At 40.3% G+C, this 21,148-nt stretch overlaps 2 protein-coding genes across 4 annotated transcripts in view; both read left to right on the forward strand.

Annotated features, from left to right (window-relative positions):
• The window catches only part of LOC127569245 (matrin-3-like), a 37,176-nt gene extending 24,419 nt beyond the window's left edge, over positions 1–12,757 (forward strand). For all 3 annotated transcript variants that reach the window (XM_052013692.1, XM_052013693.1, XM_052013691.1), the window contains exons 13-16: positions 700–747; positions 4,233–4,710; positions 5,253–5,374; positions 10,519–12,757. In XM_052013692.1, the coding sequence (XP_051869652.1) occupies positions 700–747; positions 4,233–4,710; positions 5,253–5,374; positions 10,519–10,608 (738 nt within the window). In that variant the 3' untranslated portion in view covers positions 10,609–12,757. The remainder of the gene's footprint in view (positions 1–699; positions 748–4,232; positions 4,711–5,252; positions 5,375–10,518) is intronic.
• A 3,126-nt stretch (positions 12,758–15,883) lies between these two features.
• Positions 15,884–21,148, forward strand: part of LOC127569204 (uncharacterized) — a 58,401-nt gene continuing 53,136 nt past the window's right edge. The window contains exon 1 of the mRNA XM_052013609.1: positions 15,884–16,006. The gene's annotated coding sequence lies outside the window, so the exon portion shown is untranslated. The remainder of the gene's footprint in view (positions 16,007–21,148) is intronic.

Consider the following 21,148-nt stretch of genomic DNA (forward strand, 5'->3'; position numbering starts at 1 on the left):
GAGGTGTCCCTGTGCACAAGTCACTGCCAACACACAGTTGATTAGGAAGGCAAATGGTATGTTGCCCTTTGCAGTACAGAAGTATAGATGGCTTACTACAGTTATACACAAAGCCTAGATGAGATGGTACTTGCACAGTTCTGATCTGTTTACCTAAGGAAAAAATACTTGAACATGTATTTGCCATTGAAAGATTTTCTGGACTGGATCTAGGAATGGTACGAGAAGATATTGGGTGGACTTGGGGGCCTTAGTCTCTTAGAGTTTAGAAAATTAGAGGAATTCTTGTTCAAACTTAAAAATTCTTGGAGCTCAACAGACAGGGTGCAGGGAAGTACGTTTCCTCTGGTTGAGGACTCTAGAACCAGGAGTCACACTTTCAGGATAGGGGGTGGGCCAATTGGGACTGAAGTGAGCAATAATTTGTCCTCTTAGAGGGTGGTGAGTCTTTGGAATGATCTATTCAGGAGGGCTATGGAGGCTTGGTCATGTTCATTCAAAATCAAGGTAGGTAGATTTCTGAATATTAAGGGGATTGAGAGTTATGGGAATAGTGCAAGAAAATGTAGCAGAGGTAGAAGATCAGCTGTGGTTATGATGGATGGCAGAGCTGGACTCCCACTTCTGATGTTTATAATTGCCCTTGTATTTTTATCTGATTGGCAATTTAAAAAATATAATTTTTCTGTTTTGAAACAGACACCAGCTGTTCAAAGGAGCAAAAGAAATCAACAAATGTCATCCCAGGTATTTTTTTTCCCAGCATGAGTTCTTTGATTGTATATTTTAAGTTTTAAATATGTGATGGTCATTATCTAGTTATTAGTAATTTGTTAACACCAGTCAGCCTTTGACTTCTGCTCTCTGATAGTACTGTGTTGAATGTTTTAGACTTCTGTTCAAAAGAACCAGCATCTGTTTTTAATATTTATATGAAGCATCTTGATATATTTTGCTGTTCAAGAAAAAGAAGTTGCCAAGGAGCTGTTTGATTTCCCTGTTGATAGACATTTTTTTGGGTTGTAGGGAGTAGCAGACTATATTTTGACTGAAAATCTAGGGGTTAAGATAAAGATTTAATTAAGATAAACAAATGACATCCTCAAAAGAAGTCCACTTCTAGGGGTTCACCCTGCAAAAATACTCCCAGTAGCATTTCAAGGCCTAAATCCTAAGTCATTAGCCCTGCTTCTGTCACTTTTCCTTTCTCAAACACTTCCTTGCGTTTCCATAGATCTTCAACAAGTGCCCTAGCTAGACTTCAGATTAAAATAGGATCATCTCAATTGGGTGGTGGATATGTGAATTAGGCATGGAATTTGAGATTTCTTAAGTGTCTTCTGCCTTTGTACAATATCTTGCTAATATGTCAAACACAAAGTAGCTGACTTTTGTTTTGGATTTTTACTGATTTGGAGTGTTTGAAACTTTATAATTTGCTTTGCTATTTATTATTACAGGTACTGCTTACAAATTATGTATTCCAGGAAGAGCATTTGTTTCACTGAGCCAGTGCCAACTCCTGTAATGAGCTATTGATTAATACCATTTTTCCTTACTACACTGCCCCTCCCCCAAGCCCTGTTTTTCCACAATTATTTATGTTTCTCTCTGTGATTGTTCTTAGTGTCTACCTCCTGACTCTTCCGCAATTCAACAACTTGATGTTAAGTTTTCCCCCATTCATGTTACATTTGTTACAACACACCCTCCAAGGCATTGGTTTAAAAGTGGGTCATGTGATGTTGAGAAAAATGATAATGTCCCCACCTTTAAATAAATGCCTATCCACAGACTAGAGAAATTATTATTATTGGGTTGTGTGGGTGAGCCATTTTGTTAAAGTGGATTACATGTATTAAAAGGTGTGAAAACCATTGCTCTGATGCATCTCTTCTAAAGTGTTGTTCCCTGATTTGAAACATTGTTCAAATTGAGATTGACTAGAGGCTTACATGGGTTTAGCAAACTTCTTTGCTTTTGTATTACTTTCTGTTAATGCCAAGGGTCCCATATGCTTTTCATAACAATCTCTGTCGAGCTGCCTTCAAAGATTTGTGGATCTGCATCTTGAATTTGTTTCCTTGAACTGCTTGAAAAGGGTAATTTATTCAGATCAAAATGTTACTTCATATTATCTCCCCTTTTCAAGTAAATTTTAGAATCCTCCAGTGCTCCAACATCATCCATTTGTCAAAGGTGGATTGAAAATTTTGTGCCGAGAGTCTCTGCAATTTCCGTCTATACTTCTCTCAAAACCAAAGTCCTAGAATATTCCCAAACTTAAGTATCTACTTTTATTTGGGCTGTCAATTTTTTAAACAGTTGGGAAGAGGGGAAAAATAGGTTACAATTTCACAATCATACAATATTTCTGCTTGAATGATAGTATGTTGCTTTCAAACTTAAATGGCCCAACAGGAAATACTCCTATTGTTTCTTATTATTACTTCAAGAATTTAATTTAAACTTCTCGTGGTTAAATCCCTCAAGGGCTTGCCCCCTATCTCTATAATCCTCAGATCTCTGCAATCTGCCAATTGTGGTCTCTTGTGCATCCCTAATTTCCTTTGCCCCACCATTGTCAGTTGTGGCACATTTTCAAAAAGCTTAGCAGCGAGCTTAATTCAGCTAAAAAGCAAAGAATTTTTTTTGGCTGAGGCACTGTAAGGTGATATTAGTGTAATCAAAGTCAGTCAAAAGAGTGAGAGTCAAAGCTACTGTGAAGTACAAAGCCATGATTTGACAGATGAACCAGTTAGGGCCAGTTTCCCAGAAGCCTTGATATGGTTATGTGATTGAACTTTAAAACATTGTGAATGGAGCTTTTAATACTGAAAGTCACTTCAACATGTGACCATCAACTTGATGTTACAGCTGGATTCCAGGCATAATTGGAGGGTGTGGGGATTTGAGAAAGGAGAATAACTGTCAAAACAGTGAGGCAACACTAAAAGAGAACCCAGCAATAGGCCTAGCAGGTGTGGTGGGAGGACCAACTAAACAGTTATGGTGAGGTAAGTTGGATGCTTGCATCACTACAGAAGCAAGTCCCTGGCCCAAGCTATGGCTGTTACCTTAAGTCATTGTCACTGGATGTCATTTATCTTACCAACCGGTTGGATGTGCGTGGCTGGTGTTATGGGAGGGAGGAGTAGGAAGGTTGCACTGCAAGTTTGCAGCCATGCTGCATTTTGCAGACTGCTTTTCCCTGACTGCACAGATGGGCAGTTTGGGCATTGTCAAGCTACAACCATTTGTTAATTGTGTGCATTAATGAGAATAAATTGACAACCCTAATTTTATCCCATTCCAGCAACTCTGCTGTTGCCTCTTTTACTGCAACAGCATCACTTTCATTAAATCAGATGTGGTATAACTAGTTAATGTTTCATCCATGCCTGATAATTCCACAAAAATATCTCCCCATGGTCCTCATTAACCCCATCTTTTGGTTGACTACTTCTTTACTGTTTATATTCTCCCTGTTCCCTGATAGTTGTTATATACAGGAGAATACAGACACTGGAATCTGGAGCAACAAACAAGATGCTGGAGGAACTCAGCAGGTCAGGCAGCATCTGTGGAGGGAAATGGACAGTCAATGTTTCGGGTTGAGACCCGAAATGTTGACTGTCCGCTCCCCCTCGACGGATGTCGCATGACCCACTGAATTCCTCCAGTATCTTGTTTATTAATCATTGTACTCTTCTTTGCATATTATACAGTACATTGTATAATTTGTATACAGTATATTGTATACTGTACATTGTATACAGTACATTTGCATATTATACAGTACATTGTACTGTATAATAAGCTTTTCAGCTTCATATCTCACTTTAGCAATCTTTAGTCATCCAGGGTGATCTAGTTTAGGATTCTCTTCACTTCACTCTTTACTCTGCACTTGAACCACCTTCTCCCAAGGTTTCCTGTTGTACATTTTGTCTGCTAATTACATTTCCCGTCTACATGGGCCAGATCTTCTATCGGTCAATGATATTAGTCCTTCCAATTAAGTTTTTATGCTTCATTACACCATATTTTTTTCCCATAGCTACTTTGTTTAGAAAGGAAATGTACTGACTTATTGGCAAAAGTTTTTGATATTGAGGAAAAAAGTCTTTTAGAAGATTAATTGCATTTTTGATGAGTAAAATTATGTTTGCCCGTAATAAACTGAAGCAGAGATTCAAGGGATTTCATAAACATAATTTGATTTCCTGTAGGAGTTGAAGGAAGAGTGCTTTCCTGAAAACATAGATGAATTTGTAACTGTGGATGAGGTTGGTGATGTAGAAGCTGGAAATTTGGATCTGGAAGATCTGACATCTTGTGCAGAGAACAGTAGTAAACTGGAAACTGATGAAGCCGATGTAAGTGTTCTAACAGAGAAATCTGAGGACACCAATGAGCAAAAAGAAGAGGATGTAGACAAACCTAAAAGAAAACGTGGTCGAAAGAGGGGAAAAAACATTAAAACTAAAAGAACAGAACAAAGTGACAAAAAAGATAGTAGTGAAGAAAATGAAGTAAAACAAGATGGAGATGAAATGATTGAAAATAAGATGGATACAGATCAAAAGAATGAAACGCAGGGCGAGACAATCTCAACTTGTGTAGAACCAGAAAGCAAGCGTGCTCGATCACGATCTCCTACTCCAGATGAGTACCGACTTGCACCATATCAGCCCAACAATCCTGTTGGTAGGAAAAGATTTTGTTTATTAATAAAATGCAGATTTGCAAGAGTGCGATTTTAAAAAAAATTTAGTGTTTGAGTATGAAAAGTCATATTACTATACATTGAAAATGTTCGTAAACTTAATTAAAACAGTTTGTAAATCTATTGCATGTACTCAAATTCATCCAAATGCCACACTTGCTGTATATTCACATATGTATCAATGCTGGTCCATTTGGGTATTAGTGCAACCTGGCTATCCTGTAGCAGTGGCATGTTTTAATCTAACTAACTTTGTGCAATATGTAAATATTATTGGTGTGAGTACAGTGAAAGCATTTGGTAGCTGTTATCCAGAAACTCAACTGCAACAGCCACAAATTTGGTGGCTGGATATCCTGTATTGACTAACCTTTGCTTTTCCCTTCCATTTTGCTCCCCTAGAATGTGCATGTTCAGGTGTGTGATGATCTAGTCTTCACTTGCCTGGAAAGGTTTGTTCATTGTTGATTTATAAGTTGTAATAAGCTTTTATGAAAACTGTTTGTCTCTTTTTAAACTGTAGGACTAGACTATGTGGTTCCAAAGACTGGATATTATTGCACGCTGTGCTGTCTCTTTTACACAAAGGAGGAAGTGGCAAAGAAAACCCATTGTAGCAGCCTGCCTCATTATCAGAAACTGAAGGTGAGTCTCCTGGTGTCTGGAATCCTGAGGTGGTTGTTTTGTGTGTTTATTTGTATTTCTTCACTCTGTTCAGGCAAGTGAAGATGTATTCATTCACAATGTGTTCATCGTCTGATAATCCAGAATTTAAGTGACTGGGAAAAGTGTCAGCAATTGTCCATAGGAAACAGGTGGGGCCATTTCCTCTCTTTACTTGATATCTGTGCTAGTATTATTTGAATAAAAACTTGATTGGAAGTAGGAAAACTTGTTGTAACCATGTATACATGTATCTCTTTGTAATATCTACATGCACACCTTTTAGACAAAAATCAGTGAGTTTACTTATCAGGTCGTTCAACATTCAAACTTTATAGATTTTTTATCTTTTTTTAAAAAAAGTTAGTGGAATGACTTTTTACTTAAAATTTGGATTCCTTAGAACTTGTTGGATCAGACAGCTCAGGCATAGTCTTCTGTGTTGCTTTTGAGCTCAGGATGTGTTGACCCAGTCCTGTAGGAATAGACCATGCAGGAATACTGTGGGAACGTAGGGTTCTCAGTGATACAAAGATTGATAATGACACAAGACATAACCTGTAACACTATGGAACAAAAGAATTCATAAGAATAAAGGCAGTTATATAGAGGCACAGGCTGTCTATCTGTTCTTTGCCCGTGGTGATCATATGGAGATGGGAAAACAGATATCGGCAATTGCCAACATGTATCATGTAATTTGTGGTCTCTCTGATATTTAAGAAGGGTGGTGGGGGTGGAAGTTCAGGAGTAGTTAAGATTAGTTGTCCATGTGGGAACTAGAAGCACAGAAGAAAACTTAAGTCCTCAAAGGTGGTTTGAGGTGAATCTGCAATTGGGTGTCTAATGTGCTATGGGTATATTCTTAAAGTCTACCATAGTGAGATGGGAAAAAGAGGGCAGATGTTCAGGAACAAGAGCCATAAGAATATTGGCAAGGGACAAAAGAGAGAAAAACGTTGCAAAAGAACCGAAGGTTTAAAAGGTTCAAGAGTCATTAAAGCCAATCATGAAGGAAACAGTGCTGGATTTGGTTTTGGGGACTGAAGTGGACAGCATTACAATTTTGGGAATTGTATGACAAATAGTGAGTGTAATTTTGGGTTTAGTATAGTAAAGGATGAGGAACAGTCATCCATAAAATACATAACTGGGAGGGGGTGAGTGAGTTGAAAATGATGTAGCCTTGCTATAATTTGCTCAACCAATCCTTGACTAATAGGGAAGGCTTCAAAGGAGAGACAGTTTGTGTACAGGTTAGACAGTTTCCCTTGGTGGGGGGAGGGAGGGGGTAAGAAAGGCCCCCTGAGTCAATCTCCTTGGGTTGATGTTAAGTGAAACATGTTAAATGTGTGGTTCATAATACAAAAGAGAACCAAGCTGAATACAAAAATAAGTAGAGATCTCTTCCTAAAGGGAATAATAAGAGGCAGGGGGCACACCAATAAATTCTTGGCTATAAAATGGAAGACAAAAATAATCATTTATAAATATTAGAAGAGTAGAGGAGGAAGGTTGGGGTCAATGAAAGCCTAGGAAGGAGATCTGGAGGCAGAGAGCATGGTTGAGATACTAAATGAATACATTTCATCATTCTTCAATTTTGCAAGTAAGGAAGAGATAGCAACAATATTGAATAGGATAAAGAGAGGTTGGAATTACTTGAGTGAGAAGGGCTTTTCATGATGGTGTGCATTCTTGGTTAGTGAGGAAAGAAAGAATGAAAATTGTGGAGGTTCTGCCCAGAATCTTCCAACCCTGATGTATGCAAGTGCTGCTCGAGTGCAGAAGGCTTGTAAAAGTTTTGCAACCCTATTGACAAAATGGAAGATGGATAAATTCAGCAATTATAAATTGGTCTGTCTAATGTTGCTGGTAGGGAGATCTGTAAAGAAAATCTTGTCAAAATTAAAAGTATTCTCTCATAACTAAATCTTGGTATAGATTTCTCAAAGACCGATTTTTTTTTTTGTTTGCTAACTTGATTTTCTTAAAGCAGGGGACACAGTTGAATATTTTAAATGTGTTTGTCAAAGGATCACAAAGATTTTTGGGAAGGAACAATCTAGGTTGGCTGAAGTGCAGAGAGTAATAATGAACAGTTGCTCAACGGATTGGCAAGAAATGTACTGTAGTATTCCCAGGGATAAGTATTAGGACCACTTTAGTGTATATTGAGATGGACAAAAACAAACTACTGTAGATGCTGAAACAGTGAAGTATTCAGCAGATGGAGCATCTGTGGAAGAGAAATCATTAACATGTTCCATTGCAGATCAAATTTAATCAAAAAGAAAGAAAAAGTGCAAATACTGAAAAAAAAATTCTTGAAATATCCAGCAGGTTGAACAGCATTTGTGGAAAGCACCATAGTTAACATTTCAGATTGTTGATCTTTCAGAATCAGGTTTACTATCACTGACATATGTTGTGAAATTTGTAGTTTTGCAGCAGCAGTACAGTGCAAGACATAAAAATTGCTCTAAGTTAAAAATAAATAGTGCAAAAGAGGAATAACGAGGTAGTGTTCATGGATCGTTCAGAAATCTGATGATAGAGGGGAAGATATTGTTCCTAAAACATTGGGTGTGTGTCTTCAGGCTCCTGTGTCTCCTCCCCGATGATGGTAATGCAAAGAGGGCATGTCCTGGATGGTGAGGGTCCTTTATGATGGATTCCGCTGCCTTGAGGAAGATGTCCTCTGGTGGGGAGGGTTGTGCCCGTCATGGATCTGGCTGAGTCTACAACCCTCTGCAGCCTCTTTTGATCCTGCACAATGGCAGTGATGCAACCAGTCAGAATGCTCTCCACCGTACATCTGTAGAAATTTGCAAGAGTCTTTGGTGACATACCACATTTCCTCAAACTGCTGATGAAGTAGAGCTGCTGGCATGCCTTCTGTGTGATTGCATCAATGTGTTGGGCTCAGGATGGATCCTCAGATGTTGATGCCCAGGAACTTGGAGCTGCTCACCCTTTCCACTGCTGACCTGTCAATGAAGACTGGTGTGTGTTCTCCTGATTTTCCATTTCCTGAAGTCCACAATTAATTCCTTGGTCTTGCTGACATTGAGTACAAGGTTGATTTTGCGACACCACTCAATCGGCTGATCTATCTCACTCCTGTACGCCGCCTCATTGCCATCTGAGATGCTGCCAACAACAGTGGTGTCATCAGCGAATTTAGATGGCATTTGAACTGTGCCTAGCCACAGAATCACGAGTGTAGAGAGAGTAGAGCAGTGGGCTAAGCACACATCCTTGAGGTGTGCCTGTGTTGATTGTCAGTGAGGAGGAGATGTTATTACCGATCTGTACTGATTGTTCTCCTGATGAGGAACATAGAACACTACAGCACAGTACAGGCTCTTTGGCCCACAATGTTGTGCTGACATTTTATCCTGCTCTAAGATTTATCTAATCCTTCCTTCCCACATAGCCCCCTATTTTTCTATCAGTCATGTGTCTATCTAAGAGTCTCTTAAATGTCCCTAATGTATCTGCCCCCGTTCCACGCACCCACCGCTCTGTGCAAAAAAAAAACTTACCCCTGACATCTCCTTTATACCTTCCTCCAATCACCTTAAAATTATGTCCTGTCGTGTTAGCCAATGTCGCACTGGGAAAAAGTCTCTGACTGTCCACTCGATCTATGCCTCTTATCATCTTGTACACCTATATCAAGTTCCCTCTCAACCTCCTCCTCTCCAAAGAGAAAACCCCTAGCTCGCTCAACCTATCAAAGTCGAGGTTCCAGTTGCAGAGGGAGGTACAGAGGCCCAGGGTTTGAATCTTTCATCAGAACTAGAAAAATTAAAACAAGCTGGTTTTCTAAGTTGCACATTTGAAGGGGTCTGGAGAGAACAGAAGGAATCTCTGTGGTCGTGTGGAAACCAAGATAGATAGAATGATGCAGATTGTGTTGATGCTGGTTGAAAGGGGTGATTAAGGTTTAGTAATTGCAGCTAATCTGGCTGAGTGCATAAATAAAGGAGGATGGATGAGTATGCAGGCAAAAGAAAATGAAACAGTACTGGAACTGAGATATAGAATGTAACTATTGCTGGAAGTATTCAATGAAGCAAGCAGCATCTGTGGAGAGGAAAGCTGAGTTAACATTAGCATTGCATTAGGAACTGGTAAGTGTGACACAAACTGGAAAGGATGCTCATCTGAAATTATTGAATTCAGTGTCTAGTCCTGAGGGCTGTAATCTGCTTGGGTAGAAAATGTATGCTTGTGTACATGATTTGTGGACCTTTTATTAATTTTACACAACTGTGAAGGAAATCATGAGTATGTTTTTAACTATCTGAACATTGACAATTAATGTGATGGGATAAGGCTTCTCTCTGAATTAAATTCTGAAACTAGAATGCCATTCAATGCAACTATGGTGAGTTTGGTAGAAGCATTCAGAATTTAATGAGAGAGATTCACATTAATTTGTGAATAGAGTGATGAAATTTGAAGCTGCACTGTGAATTTGTACCTGGACCTACATAACAGATGCTTTAAAGAACATGATTATTTTCTCAGATTTCGGCTCTATAACAATCTTCTTATTAAACCCAGTTGATAACATAGAGTCATAGAGCAATACAGCACAGCTGCAGGCCCTTTGGCCCAACAAGTCCATGCTGACCATGGTGCCCACCCAGCTCTTCCCAATTTCCTGCATTCGGCCCATAGCCCTCTAACCCCTGCCCTTCCATGGACCTATCCAAGTGCTGCTTAAATTATATTACTGTACCTGCCTCAACCACTTCCTTTGGCAGCTTGTTCCATATATTCACCACGCTCTGCGTGATAAAGTTGCCCCTCTGGTCCCTTTTAAATCTTTCCCCTCTCACCCTAAATCTATGCCACCTAGATTTGGACTCTCGTACCCTTGCGAAAAGACTATTATCATCCACCTTATCTATGCATCTCATAATTTTAAACATTTCTCTAAGGTCGACCCTCATTCTCCTACATTCCAAGGATTAAAGACCTAGCCTGGCCCACCTCTTGCTATAACTCAGGCCCTCTGGTTCTGGCAGCATCCTGCATATTATAATTAGAGGGGTAAAGACTTTTCCTAAAACCATGATGATGTTGCTACATTAATGTTCTTTATTTTAAAGAAAATGTTGGACAAGCAAGCTGAAGATTACCGGAAAACTAAAATGGAACAAAGTCCTGAAGTGCAGATTGAAGAACAAACTGACCAATGATCCCACTGATGATAGTTCATAACATCTAACCAATTAGCTGGCAATTCTCATAGCTTCCTGATTTTATTTGTTATTATTTTTGCCCTTCTAACAATATTTAGATATGTCTTAATATTGCAATGTACAGACATGCATGAATGGATTGGCAACAGTGATCACATTTTTGTTTGCAGTAACTGTATTTGTTAAATAGGAAAAAATTCTCGGGGCAGGGTAGGTAGGGACAGTTAAATTTCAAGGACCGTTGAAGTGGTGGGAATTGATGGATTTCTGTGCTATTGACAAAATACCAGTTATTGAGTTGTTCAAGGAACTGCTTTGTGTTGAGTACCATTTTCTGGGCTATTTTATCAAAAGCTGTCAAAGGAAGTTGGTTATTTTTGTAAAGTGTTAAGTTGAAAACATTCAGCAAATGTCCAAGTTCAGTGTTGTATTGCATATAAACAGGAAATGTCTTGCCAAGAATTAATTACATGATTATTGAAATCTGTAGAAGAAATGTCTAATGTTCACATTGTTGCAGCACATTCACACAATAACAAAGCTTGCATGACACTGATGGTAAAGGGGAAAGAAAGGATGAATGTGGTGTTGATATGGTGAGATGTTTGAGCCATTAAAAGGGTAGAAATCCTGATAATTCTGTGGAGCAATATGCTCTGCAAGTTAAAAGTGAAGACCAAAATACAATTATATTTTGTTTGATTTGAACTAATGTCATTCTTTTTTTCTGATATGGAGGGTAGGGGGTGCTGGAAGTTGAACAGCTAATTTCTGTCTGGCAAATTCTCAAATTTTGCTTTTAGTACACTCTGTATCATGGCCCTGCATATAAATGGCTCCAGTGGTTTATTTAGCTCGTTTAAAATAAAACCCATACGAGTTAGCACCAAAACCAATCTGCAGTTTTGTTTGTCTTGTTTTTGCAGTGTGTCATTTATGCTGCATTTAATGAGGGCAGTATCATATATTGACTAGCTCATCACTTCAATTTTTCAACAAAATACACATTTTACAAAACTGATTTTTAAAACAATTTCTCAAATGCTTCCTTTAAAGCAAAAACCTAAATTATAATCAGCCAAGATAAATTGAACTTCCCATTTTTTTGGTATATCTGCTAGGGCTGTGTCTTTAAAGAAAATTGCTGGCTTTGTGAGAAATGTTCTGAAAATAGGAACGTTATATTAATTTTTAATATTAGAATCCTTGTAGAATCACTACAGTTTGTTTCCATTAAAACTAATTTCAAGTTTTTACTTTTGTAGAATGTAGTTTGGTTACTTTACACAAAGGGCTAAGCTTGCAGGAAAGGAATTCAAACACTGTTTCTCTTGAGTAACCTGAGATTAACTTGTACAGTACTGTGTAGTACTCATTTGTGAGTGATAAAATCAGCTTGCAATGGTTACCAATGATCCACACATGTTCAAAAATTGCGAGCACAATGCATATTTACTTGACCATGGTACTAAACAAATGTCTTTGTACAACAAGTTATCTATATGCACACAAAATTGAACAAATTCCCAAAAATTCTGTGTCCCAGTTGGTCTTTGATTTGCCCTATTGTAAGCTAGTTGTAAACAAGTGAATGTGAGCAACTCTTTGACACAACTTAGTGCATTTAAATTTACTGTAAATAGTTTTTAATGACTCATTCTTGTGACTAGTTTAAGATTACTGTCTGACTGGGGTTACATTGGCGTAGTGTGCTGATGATCCTGTCATAAAAGTTTGTCCCTTTGTTTTTAGCATATATCACCAAGTTTGCCTCTTTTGGGTGGTATGTTTTAATGTTGGTATCTATTTTAGATGTGTAGGACTTCCAATGCAGACAAATGTTTTGGTTTGTTTCTTGATAAATATATGACATAATGGGCATTGTGCTTTTTTGACAAGTATATCCTGCATGGGTGTGGAATAACACATGCTTCCAGGGGATTAAGTTTGCTAATGAAGGTATCTGTCTGAACAGAATACAGTACATGCCACCACCTGTGTTTAATGAAGAGAATTGTGTGAAGCACTGCAGCTTTAATCAAGAGGCAGCAAAGTATGAAAACTGCTGTTATGTCATGTTTTGGTTTGAGTAGAAACAAGTAGTTTTGTAATTCTTATGTTCAAATAAAGCTCCAGGTTTCTATGATTGCTTGAATTTCTCTGCTTTTGTTGACAAATGTGTGTAATAAAGGATTTTCAGGACAATTTCATTTTTGAAATTGAACTTAGTAATATTTGTAACTGAGTTAGTTGCATAAATGTTTCTACTCATTTTCTTTTGAATTTCCTGATTCTTGCATCTTAGCCTATCACTCCATTGCAAAAATGTCAATTCCATTTGCCTGCATTCTTATTGTTGCTAATAAAATTATTTAGAGAGAGGTTCAATAAGCAACTTCATTTCTGACCCTGATGTCTACAGTTGTCATCTTTGGTATCCGATGACTTCAAAGATATGTTCACTATGGCTCATCACTACAAGTATTTTGTATGATGATGAGGTAACAATCTAGCTTATGCTTAGACGCCATGGTGGACTGTGATCTGTATTGGAGAAAATCCAACTATCAATGTACACTCTTGGTTTTTAAGTGGTTCAACCTTTGAACTTGGAACATCTTTTTGCCCTATGATTGAAATGAACTGGGTCTACATCTGTGCCTCTTTAATGTTTATGTAGTTCATTGACAACAACTTAGTCATAGAGTTAAACAGTATGGAAACAGGCCCTTTGGCCCAACTTGGCCCAACATGCTGACCAAGTTGTCTACCTGAGCTCGTCCCATTTCCCTGCTTTTGCCTACATCCCTCTAAATCTTTCCTATCCCTGTACCTGTAAAAGTCTTTTAAACCTTGTAATTGTACCTGTATCTACAGCTTCCTCTGGCAGCTAGATCCAGGTACCCACCATCCTCTGTGTGGGAAAAAATGAACTGGGTCTACATTGCCCCTCAGGTCCCTTTTTAAATCTTTCCCCTCTCACCTTCAACCTATGCCCTCTAGTTTTAGACTTCTCTACCCTGGGAAAAAGACTGACCATTCACCTTACAACACTGATGACCTCAGTTCCTCACATTTGGCATCACTTGCATCTTTGTATGAGCAATTCATTTTGGCATTTTACTTTGAAATGCTATATTTCCCTCCTCCCTGCCCCCCCCCCCCCCCCCCAAATATCTTCAATAGTATCCTGAAAGTTGACACTGAATTTTTTTTTTCTCACTGTCTCCTTAGCACTAGGTTTGCTCAAATTCATCCCATGTTATATCACTGATTTTTGAATAAATGACAAATGTCTTCTGAGCCTTTACATGTATTTTGAATTTTCAGTTTCACATGAGAAACATACTCTGTATCATGGCATAGAGTGAAAATCATGGCATTTGCTGAGCATTCCAGCTGCACTGTGCTGATTTCATATTTTTCCAATTCTTGTGCTTTTACACTTGAAAGGGACATTCTTACACAGGTAGTAGGGGTGGGAACATTCCATATGTATTCCCACATGCAGTAGATTTCACACACTCCCAATCACCTGCAAAAATTCTTAATTCCTGCCCAAGCTTTGTTGCATGCAATAAAGTGAGGTGGTGAAATTTACCATTGCTTTCAATGCACCAGCAGAGCCTTTAATCGAGTGAGAAAAAGGGTATTTGAATATCAGGATCTTGGACTAGGCCAAAAGCTTGTGATCTATTACCGTCCTGTGTGCTTCAGAGACCTTCAGTAGGCACCTCAAGGCACTGGAAACATCACCCATATTGTATCCTCAAAATACTCCACATTCACTGGAAGTTTTAGCACACCTATGGTTGTCCTCCCAGGCCAACAGCACCAACACTTTTAAACATTATTGTGTTCAGTTTGGCTCTATCAAGCAGGCCACGTTGTAATCATGTCTAATGCCCGACTCCTAAAACAAGTACTTTATTTTGAGCTATGTCATTAGCATATTCTTGGAAAAAATAATACAACATCCCCATTGACTTTGAGCAAAGTGGAGAAGGAATATTTGAGATGATATTGAGAACTTTGAGTTCATGAATCAGCAGGAGTGTATCACCTCAAACTATTAGCCATCTCCTGCCCTATCTGTAAAAGACTAGGATTGTTTTTATGTTGGTCTCATGGGTCACCGTTGAACCCACAAAAGTGGAGTGGAAGCAAATCATCAATTCTGAGCAACTGCCAAGATGATCACAGGGAATAGCCTTTCCATACTTGTTTGGACTTCTCCCATTGTTACACAGCATTAACATCCAAATTATTGACAAACCCATTCAACCATATCAAAATATGTCCTTTTGGCTGTCATGTTTTTACAAAACTTTTAAATACTGTGAGCTGCTAAGACATCAAAAATAATGAAAGTATGCTTCTGCAGCTAAAGTATTTTTAATTAGTATATCGATATTTTATTAAAGAAAAACGTTTTCATTTTTACGGTGCCTTCCACATCTGACATGATGCAGCAGTTGCTGCCTGAACTCCGTGTTCGACCCTAACACTGGCTGTTCTCTGGAGTTTGCGCATTCTCACTGATAATACGGATTACGCCTGGCTGCCCTGTGGATAAATGGCAAAATAATCAAAGGGGAGTTGACGGGCATGTGAGAGAGACTAAGCGGCAGGGTTACAAGGGCATAAACTGATAAAATTGCTCTTGCTGGGTGGTGATTCTCTGACTTTAAATATTGTGTGGATTACTTAGCTGCTTCAAAAGTCTCAAGAGTTTCTCCTTGAGAGAGCATCTGATTTGAAAGATGGTACCTTTGATAATGCAAAACCCTCTACCCTCTACACTTGGGTGACAGCTTGATTTTCATTGTGCTAAGTGGGACTTGAAACCAGAAATTTCAAATGAGAAGCAATTGTGTTACCAACAGTGTTACAATTGGGTCTCAGTAGCCACAGGGGAAATCATACGAACTGCACAAGTACACAGCTCCCCTTGACTGTGAATGAAAGAGTCACTTGATAATGATCAAGTGAACAAGTTCACAATTGTCTCTCTCACACACATTTGACAATTTGCCCGGACAATTAAATCAAACTCTTCACAGGGAGAGTGGGGAAGGGGCCGCGCGGAGCATTGTGGAAGTCCTGGCGAGGAAGGTTGTGACGGAGCCTGTGTTCCGCGCGGAGAGTTGTGGGATTCCTGGCAAGAAGGGTTCCGCGCGGTGCACACTGGGAGTCCTGGCCGCCGGCGCCGCTGTGGCGCGCTGGATTGTGGGTTCGCTAGGCCTGTGCCAGATGTCGAGAGGCGGCTGACGGTAGGAGAGCGGCGCGAAGAGAGGGCGGACAAATGCTTAATTCGGTTACCGGTGCAGTGTTGACCACACCGTCGATGCAATCAGTGCCCAACAATGTTCCCCCATGTTAAATGACAGCTTGGGTCAGAGCTTCCACCATTTTGCATCAAATAGGGGAAAATAAGTGAGCAGAGAATCGGCGGGTGTGTGTGTGTTGGACACAGTGAGTGTGTGAGCTGGGGACAGTGTGTGGACAGTATGTGTAAGTGTATGTGGGACGGTGAGTGAATGTTGGACAGTGTTTGGGTGACTGTGTGGACAGTGAGTGTGTGGGGGGGACTGTGTATGTGTGTTGGACAGTGAGTCTGTGTGGAGGACTGTGTTGGACAGTGTTTGTGTTGGACAGTGAGTGTGTGTGTGTAGGACAGTGTGTGTGTTGGACAGCGAGAGTGTGTGTGGACAGTGTGTGGGGGGGACAGTGTGTGTTGGACAGTGAGTGTGTGTGTGTGGGACTGTGTGTGGGGGGGACAGTGTGTGGGACAGTGAGTGTGTGTGTGGATGGACTGTGTGTGTGGGACAGTGAGTGTGTGTGTGTGGATGGACTATGTGTGTGTGTTTGACTGTGTGGGGGACAGTGTGAGTGCGTGTGTGTGGGATAGTGTGGGAGTGTGAGTGGGACTGAGTGTGGGACAGTTTGTGTGTGGGACTGTGTCAGTGTGTGTGTGAGGGACTGTGGGTGAGTGGGACAGTGAGTGTAGGATGGTGTGTGTGGGTGGGACTGTGTGTGAGTGTGTGCATGTGGAACAGTGTATGAGTTTGTGTGTGGAAGTGTGTGTGAGAGACAGTGAGTGTGCGTGTGGGACGGTGTGTTTGTGTGTGGGACGGTGAGTGTGCGTATGTGTTGGACAGTGAATGTGTGGGGGACAGTGTGTGAGTGTGGGACTGTGTGTGGGGGGGAGTGTGTGGGACGGTTTGTGGGACTGTGAGTGTGTGGGACGGTGTGTGTGAATGTGTGTGGGTGTGGGGCTCTATGTGAGAGTGTGGGACTGTGAGTGTGTGGGAGAGTGTGTGTGGAACTGTGGGATAGTGCATGTGTGGGACGGTGTGTGTGTGTGGTATTGGTTTATTATTGTCACTTGTACGGTGATAACAGTGAAAAGCTTGTCTTAGAGACCGATCATACAGGTCAATTCATTACACAGTGCAGTTACATTGAGTTAGTACAAAGTGCATTGATGTAGTTCTGGTAAAAACAGTAACAGTACAGAGTAAAGTGTTACAGCTACAGAGAAAGTGCAGTGCAATAAGGTGCAAGGTCACAACAAGGTAGATCGTGAGGTCATAGTCCATCTCACTGTATAAGGGAACCGTTCAATAGTCTTATGACAGTGTGGTAGAAGCTGTCCTTAATTCTGGTGGTACATGCCCTCAGGCACCTGTGTCTTCCACCCGATGGAAGAGGAGAGAAGAGAGAATGTCCTGGGTGGGGGGGTCTTTGATCATGCTGGCTGCTTCACCAAGACAACGAGAGTTAAAGATAGAGTCCAAGGAGGGGAGGCTGGTGTCCGTGATGCGTTGGGCTGTGTCCACAACTCTGTGCAGTTTCTTGCGGTCCTGGGCAGAGCAGTTGCCGTACCAAGCCGTGATACATCCAGATAGGATGTATCAGTAAGTGAGTGTGTGTGGGTGGGACAGTGTCTGTGTGTAGGACAGTGAGAGTATGAGACAGTGAGTGTGAATGAGTGTGTGTGGGATGGTGTGTGTGTGGGACAGTGTGGGATTCTGTGTGTGTGTGTGGGATTGTGTGTGTGTGGGTGCTTGTGTGTGAGTGTGGGACAGTGTGTGTGGTATTGGTTTATTATTGTCACTAGTACAGTGATACAGTAGTTCAGTAGTCTTACGACAGTGGGGTAGAAGCTGTCCTCAAGTCTGGTGGTACGTGCCCTCAGGCACCTGTATCTTCCACCCGATGGAAGAGGAGAGAAGAGAGAATGTCCCAGGTTGGTGGGGTCTTTGATCATGCTGGCTGCTTCACCACAACAACGAGAGGAAAGACAGAGTCCAAGGAGGGGAGGCTGGTGTCCGTGATGTGCTGGGCTGTGTCCACAACTCTGTGCAGTTTCTTGCGGTCCTGGGCAGAGCAGATGCCATACCAAGCCGTGATACATCCAGATAGAATGTATCAGTAAGACTGTGTGTGTGTGGGACAGTGTGTGTAGGACAGTGTGAATGTGGGCAGTGAATGTGAATGACTGTGTGTGGGATGGTGTGTGTGTGTGGGACAGTTTGTGGGATAGTGTGTGTGTGTGGGACAGTGAGTGTGTGTGGGTATTTGTGTGTGAATGTGGGACAGTGTGTGTGGTATTGGTTTATTATTGTCACTTGTACTGTGATACAGTGAAAAGCTTGTTTTACAAACCGATCGTACAGGTCAATTCATTACACAGTGCAGTTACATTGAGTTAGTACAAAGTGCATTGATGTAATACTGGTAAAAACAGTAACAGTACAGAGTAAAGTGTTACAGCTATAGAGAAAGTGCAGTGCAATAAGGTGCAAGGTCACAACAAGGTAGATCGTGAGGTCATAGTCCATCTCATTGTATAAGGGAACTGTTCAATAGTCTTATGACAGTGTGGTAGAAGCTGTCCTTAAGTCTGGTGGTGCGTGCCCTCAGGCACCTGTATCTTCCACCTGATGGAAGAGGAGAGAAGAGAGAATGTCCCGGGTGTGTGGGGTCTTTGATTATGTTGGCTGCTTCACCAAGACAACAAGAGGTAAAGACAGAGTCCAGGGAGGGGAGGCTGGTGTCCGTGATGCGCTGGGCTGTGTCCACAGCTCTGTACAGTTTCTTGCGGTCCTGGGCAGAGCAGTTGCCATACCGTGATACATCCAGATAGGATGTATCAGTGAGTGTGTGTGTGTGTGTGTGTGCGGGACAGTGAGTGAGTGTGCATGTGTGGGACAGTGTGCGCACGTGTGGGACAGTGTGTTTGTGCGTGCGTGTGTGGGACAGTGTGTGTGCATGTGTGTGGGACAGCTCCCCTGGAAGGAAGGAGGTACAAGTTGGTGTAGAACAAAATCTGAGGCAATGCCAGGGACATCAAGCAGTTTGGATGCACCGCTTCCATGTTCAGTGGGAAGGAGCACTGAAAGGATATTTCTGTTCTGTGTTGAAAAGTCATCTCCTTTTATTGTTTCACCATTAAAATATCCCCTTGTTTTTTGTTTCTTTTTGTACTGACAATTCTTTTAAAACTAAATGCCCACGGCTTTTAGTCCAGATGATTGCAATTTGTTATATGGTCGTCTTCGATGTAGAAGTTTTCATTATAACACACTGGTTTATTTTAAACCTATGAGATGGTTTGCGAGATTTTAAATAACTTGCATTCCATACTTTTCTACTTAATATCTTAGAGAGCATTTCGAGTTGAACTCACAAGGGCATGAAAGAATGCAGGATTTTTTTTTAAATTCTCTAATGATTTTTCTGTAATTGCAAGATGTTGCATTCAGGTAAAAGTACACATTCTAGAACTGCCTCTCCTTGTTTTCCACTGTCTACTTTGCTTTTTGCATTTTCTGCGTTTGTTTGCATTCCATATTGTCTCCTTATTTCTCTGAAATATTCTTTTCTCTTGCATTTACATTTCTGATTTATTCTTCCTAATCTGTTAGCAAAATAAATAGTGCTTTCCCTTTTGAGTTTTATCCAAAGTTACCATGGAAACATCTGTGTATGTTACTAATTCTTTGCAGACATGCTCATCAATGCATGAACATGATCTCTTTCCTTGATATTCTCCTTGCCATGCTATATTATTTACACCAATTGAATTATCCAAAGGATTTGTTTCCCTTTTTCACTTTGTGTCATTTGTGTGATACTTCAATAATTGCATCAAAATAACTGAGATCCAAGGGGAAATGACAAGCTGGATTAAAAATTGGTTGAGTGAAACAAAGCAAGGATAATTGTTTCGGGAATTTTATTGATGTTTTGCATGCTTAGTTTTGGTAGTATAAATAATTTGGACTTGTGTGTGGTTGCCACAATTAAATTTGCCAATGATAATCAAAATTGACAGTGTGGTTGACACTGAGGAAGAAAGTTCTAGGCTGCAAAAAAACAAAAAACATTAAATCAATGGACTAGTTAGGTGGCACAAGAGCATAAATAGCTTTCAGAATATAGAAGTGAGAAAATGCATTTGAGAAGGGCAAACAAACTGAAACAATAGATGATAAATGGTCGGAAACAATGAATTGGAGAGGAATGAGGATCTTGGAGCACATGTACACAAATCCCTGAAGGTGGCAGGACAGCAGAAAGTGTGGTTGTGTCAGCATCCAGGATAGCTTTGTTGACTGAGGCATAACTGAAGTACAAGAGGAGGGAGTTCATGCTAGAACTGTGTAAACCATTAGTCAGGCCATAGCTTGAGTACTGCATACAGTTCAGTATTGCTACGGGAAGGATGTAATAGTACTAGCGATGGTGCAGAGGAGATTTATAAGGATATTGTCAGTAATGGGAAAGTATAGTTATATGGAAAAAAACTAGCTCAGCTGCGCTTGTTCTCTTTGGGGAACAAAGGAGACCAAGGGAACGTTTCATTGAGGTGTATAAAATTACATGAACTCTTAAGATAAACTGGACTTCTCACAGCAGAAAGGTAATTGGGGGCATTGATTTTATTTAAGTGGTTGAAAGATTAGAGGGGAGTTGAGAAAAAAATGATTTCACTCAATGAATGGTGAGGGTCTGGAACTCGTTGTTTGGAAGGGCAGTGGAAACAGAAACTCTTGCCACATTTAAAACACATCTTAAAAGCACCAAGCCTTGCAGTACAATGGACCAAGTCTTAGGAAGTAATGTTAACCTAAAGTCCATTTGGTTTGCATGGACAGGGGCTAAATGTCCTCCTGTGCTGTAAGTTTCCGAATCTATAAACCTTTCTGAAAGTTATTACCATAAGCAAAAAACTCATTGATATAATAATACCCATTAAATGTTTTTCACAGTTTTTTTCACCTGCTGACTTCTCTCACTTAATATTTAAGGACTTTTATGCTTTAGCTGGGGGGAAAAAAAACTGACCAAACCCAAGTTCTTGCATGGGAAAGTCAATTTCATTAACAAGAGGAAGCATGTTTTTATTCTTGATACCCTGTAGAATTTACTCACATAGAGTTTTGCAAAAAAAATCATAGGACCACCTGGAATGAGGTAAAATCCTTGCAGTTGCCTTTCTATTTTAGCTTACAGGCGATAAATTGAA

This window comes from Pristis pectinata, chromosome 4 (assembly GCF_009764475.1).
Source record: "Pristis pectinata isolate sPriPec2 chromosome 4, sPriPec2.1.pri, whole genome shotgun sequence".
In the NCBI taxonomy this organism is placed as follows: Eukaryota; Metazoa; Chordata; class Chondrichthyes; order Rhinopristiformes; family Pristidae; genus Pristis; species Pristis pectinata.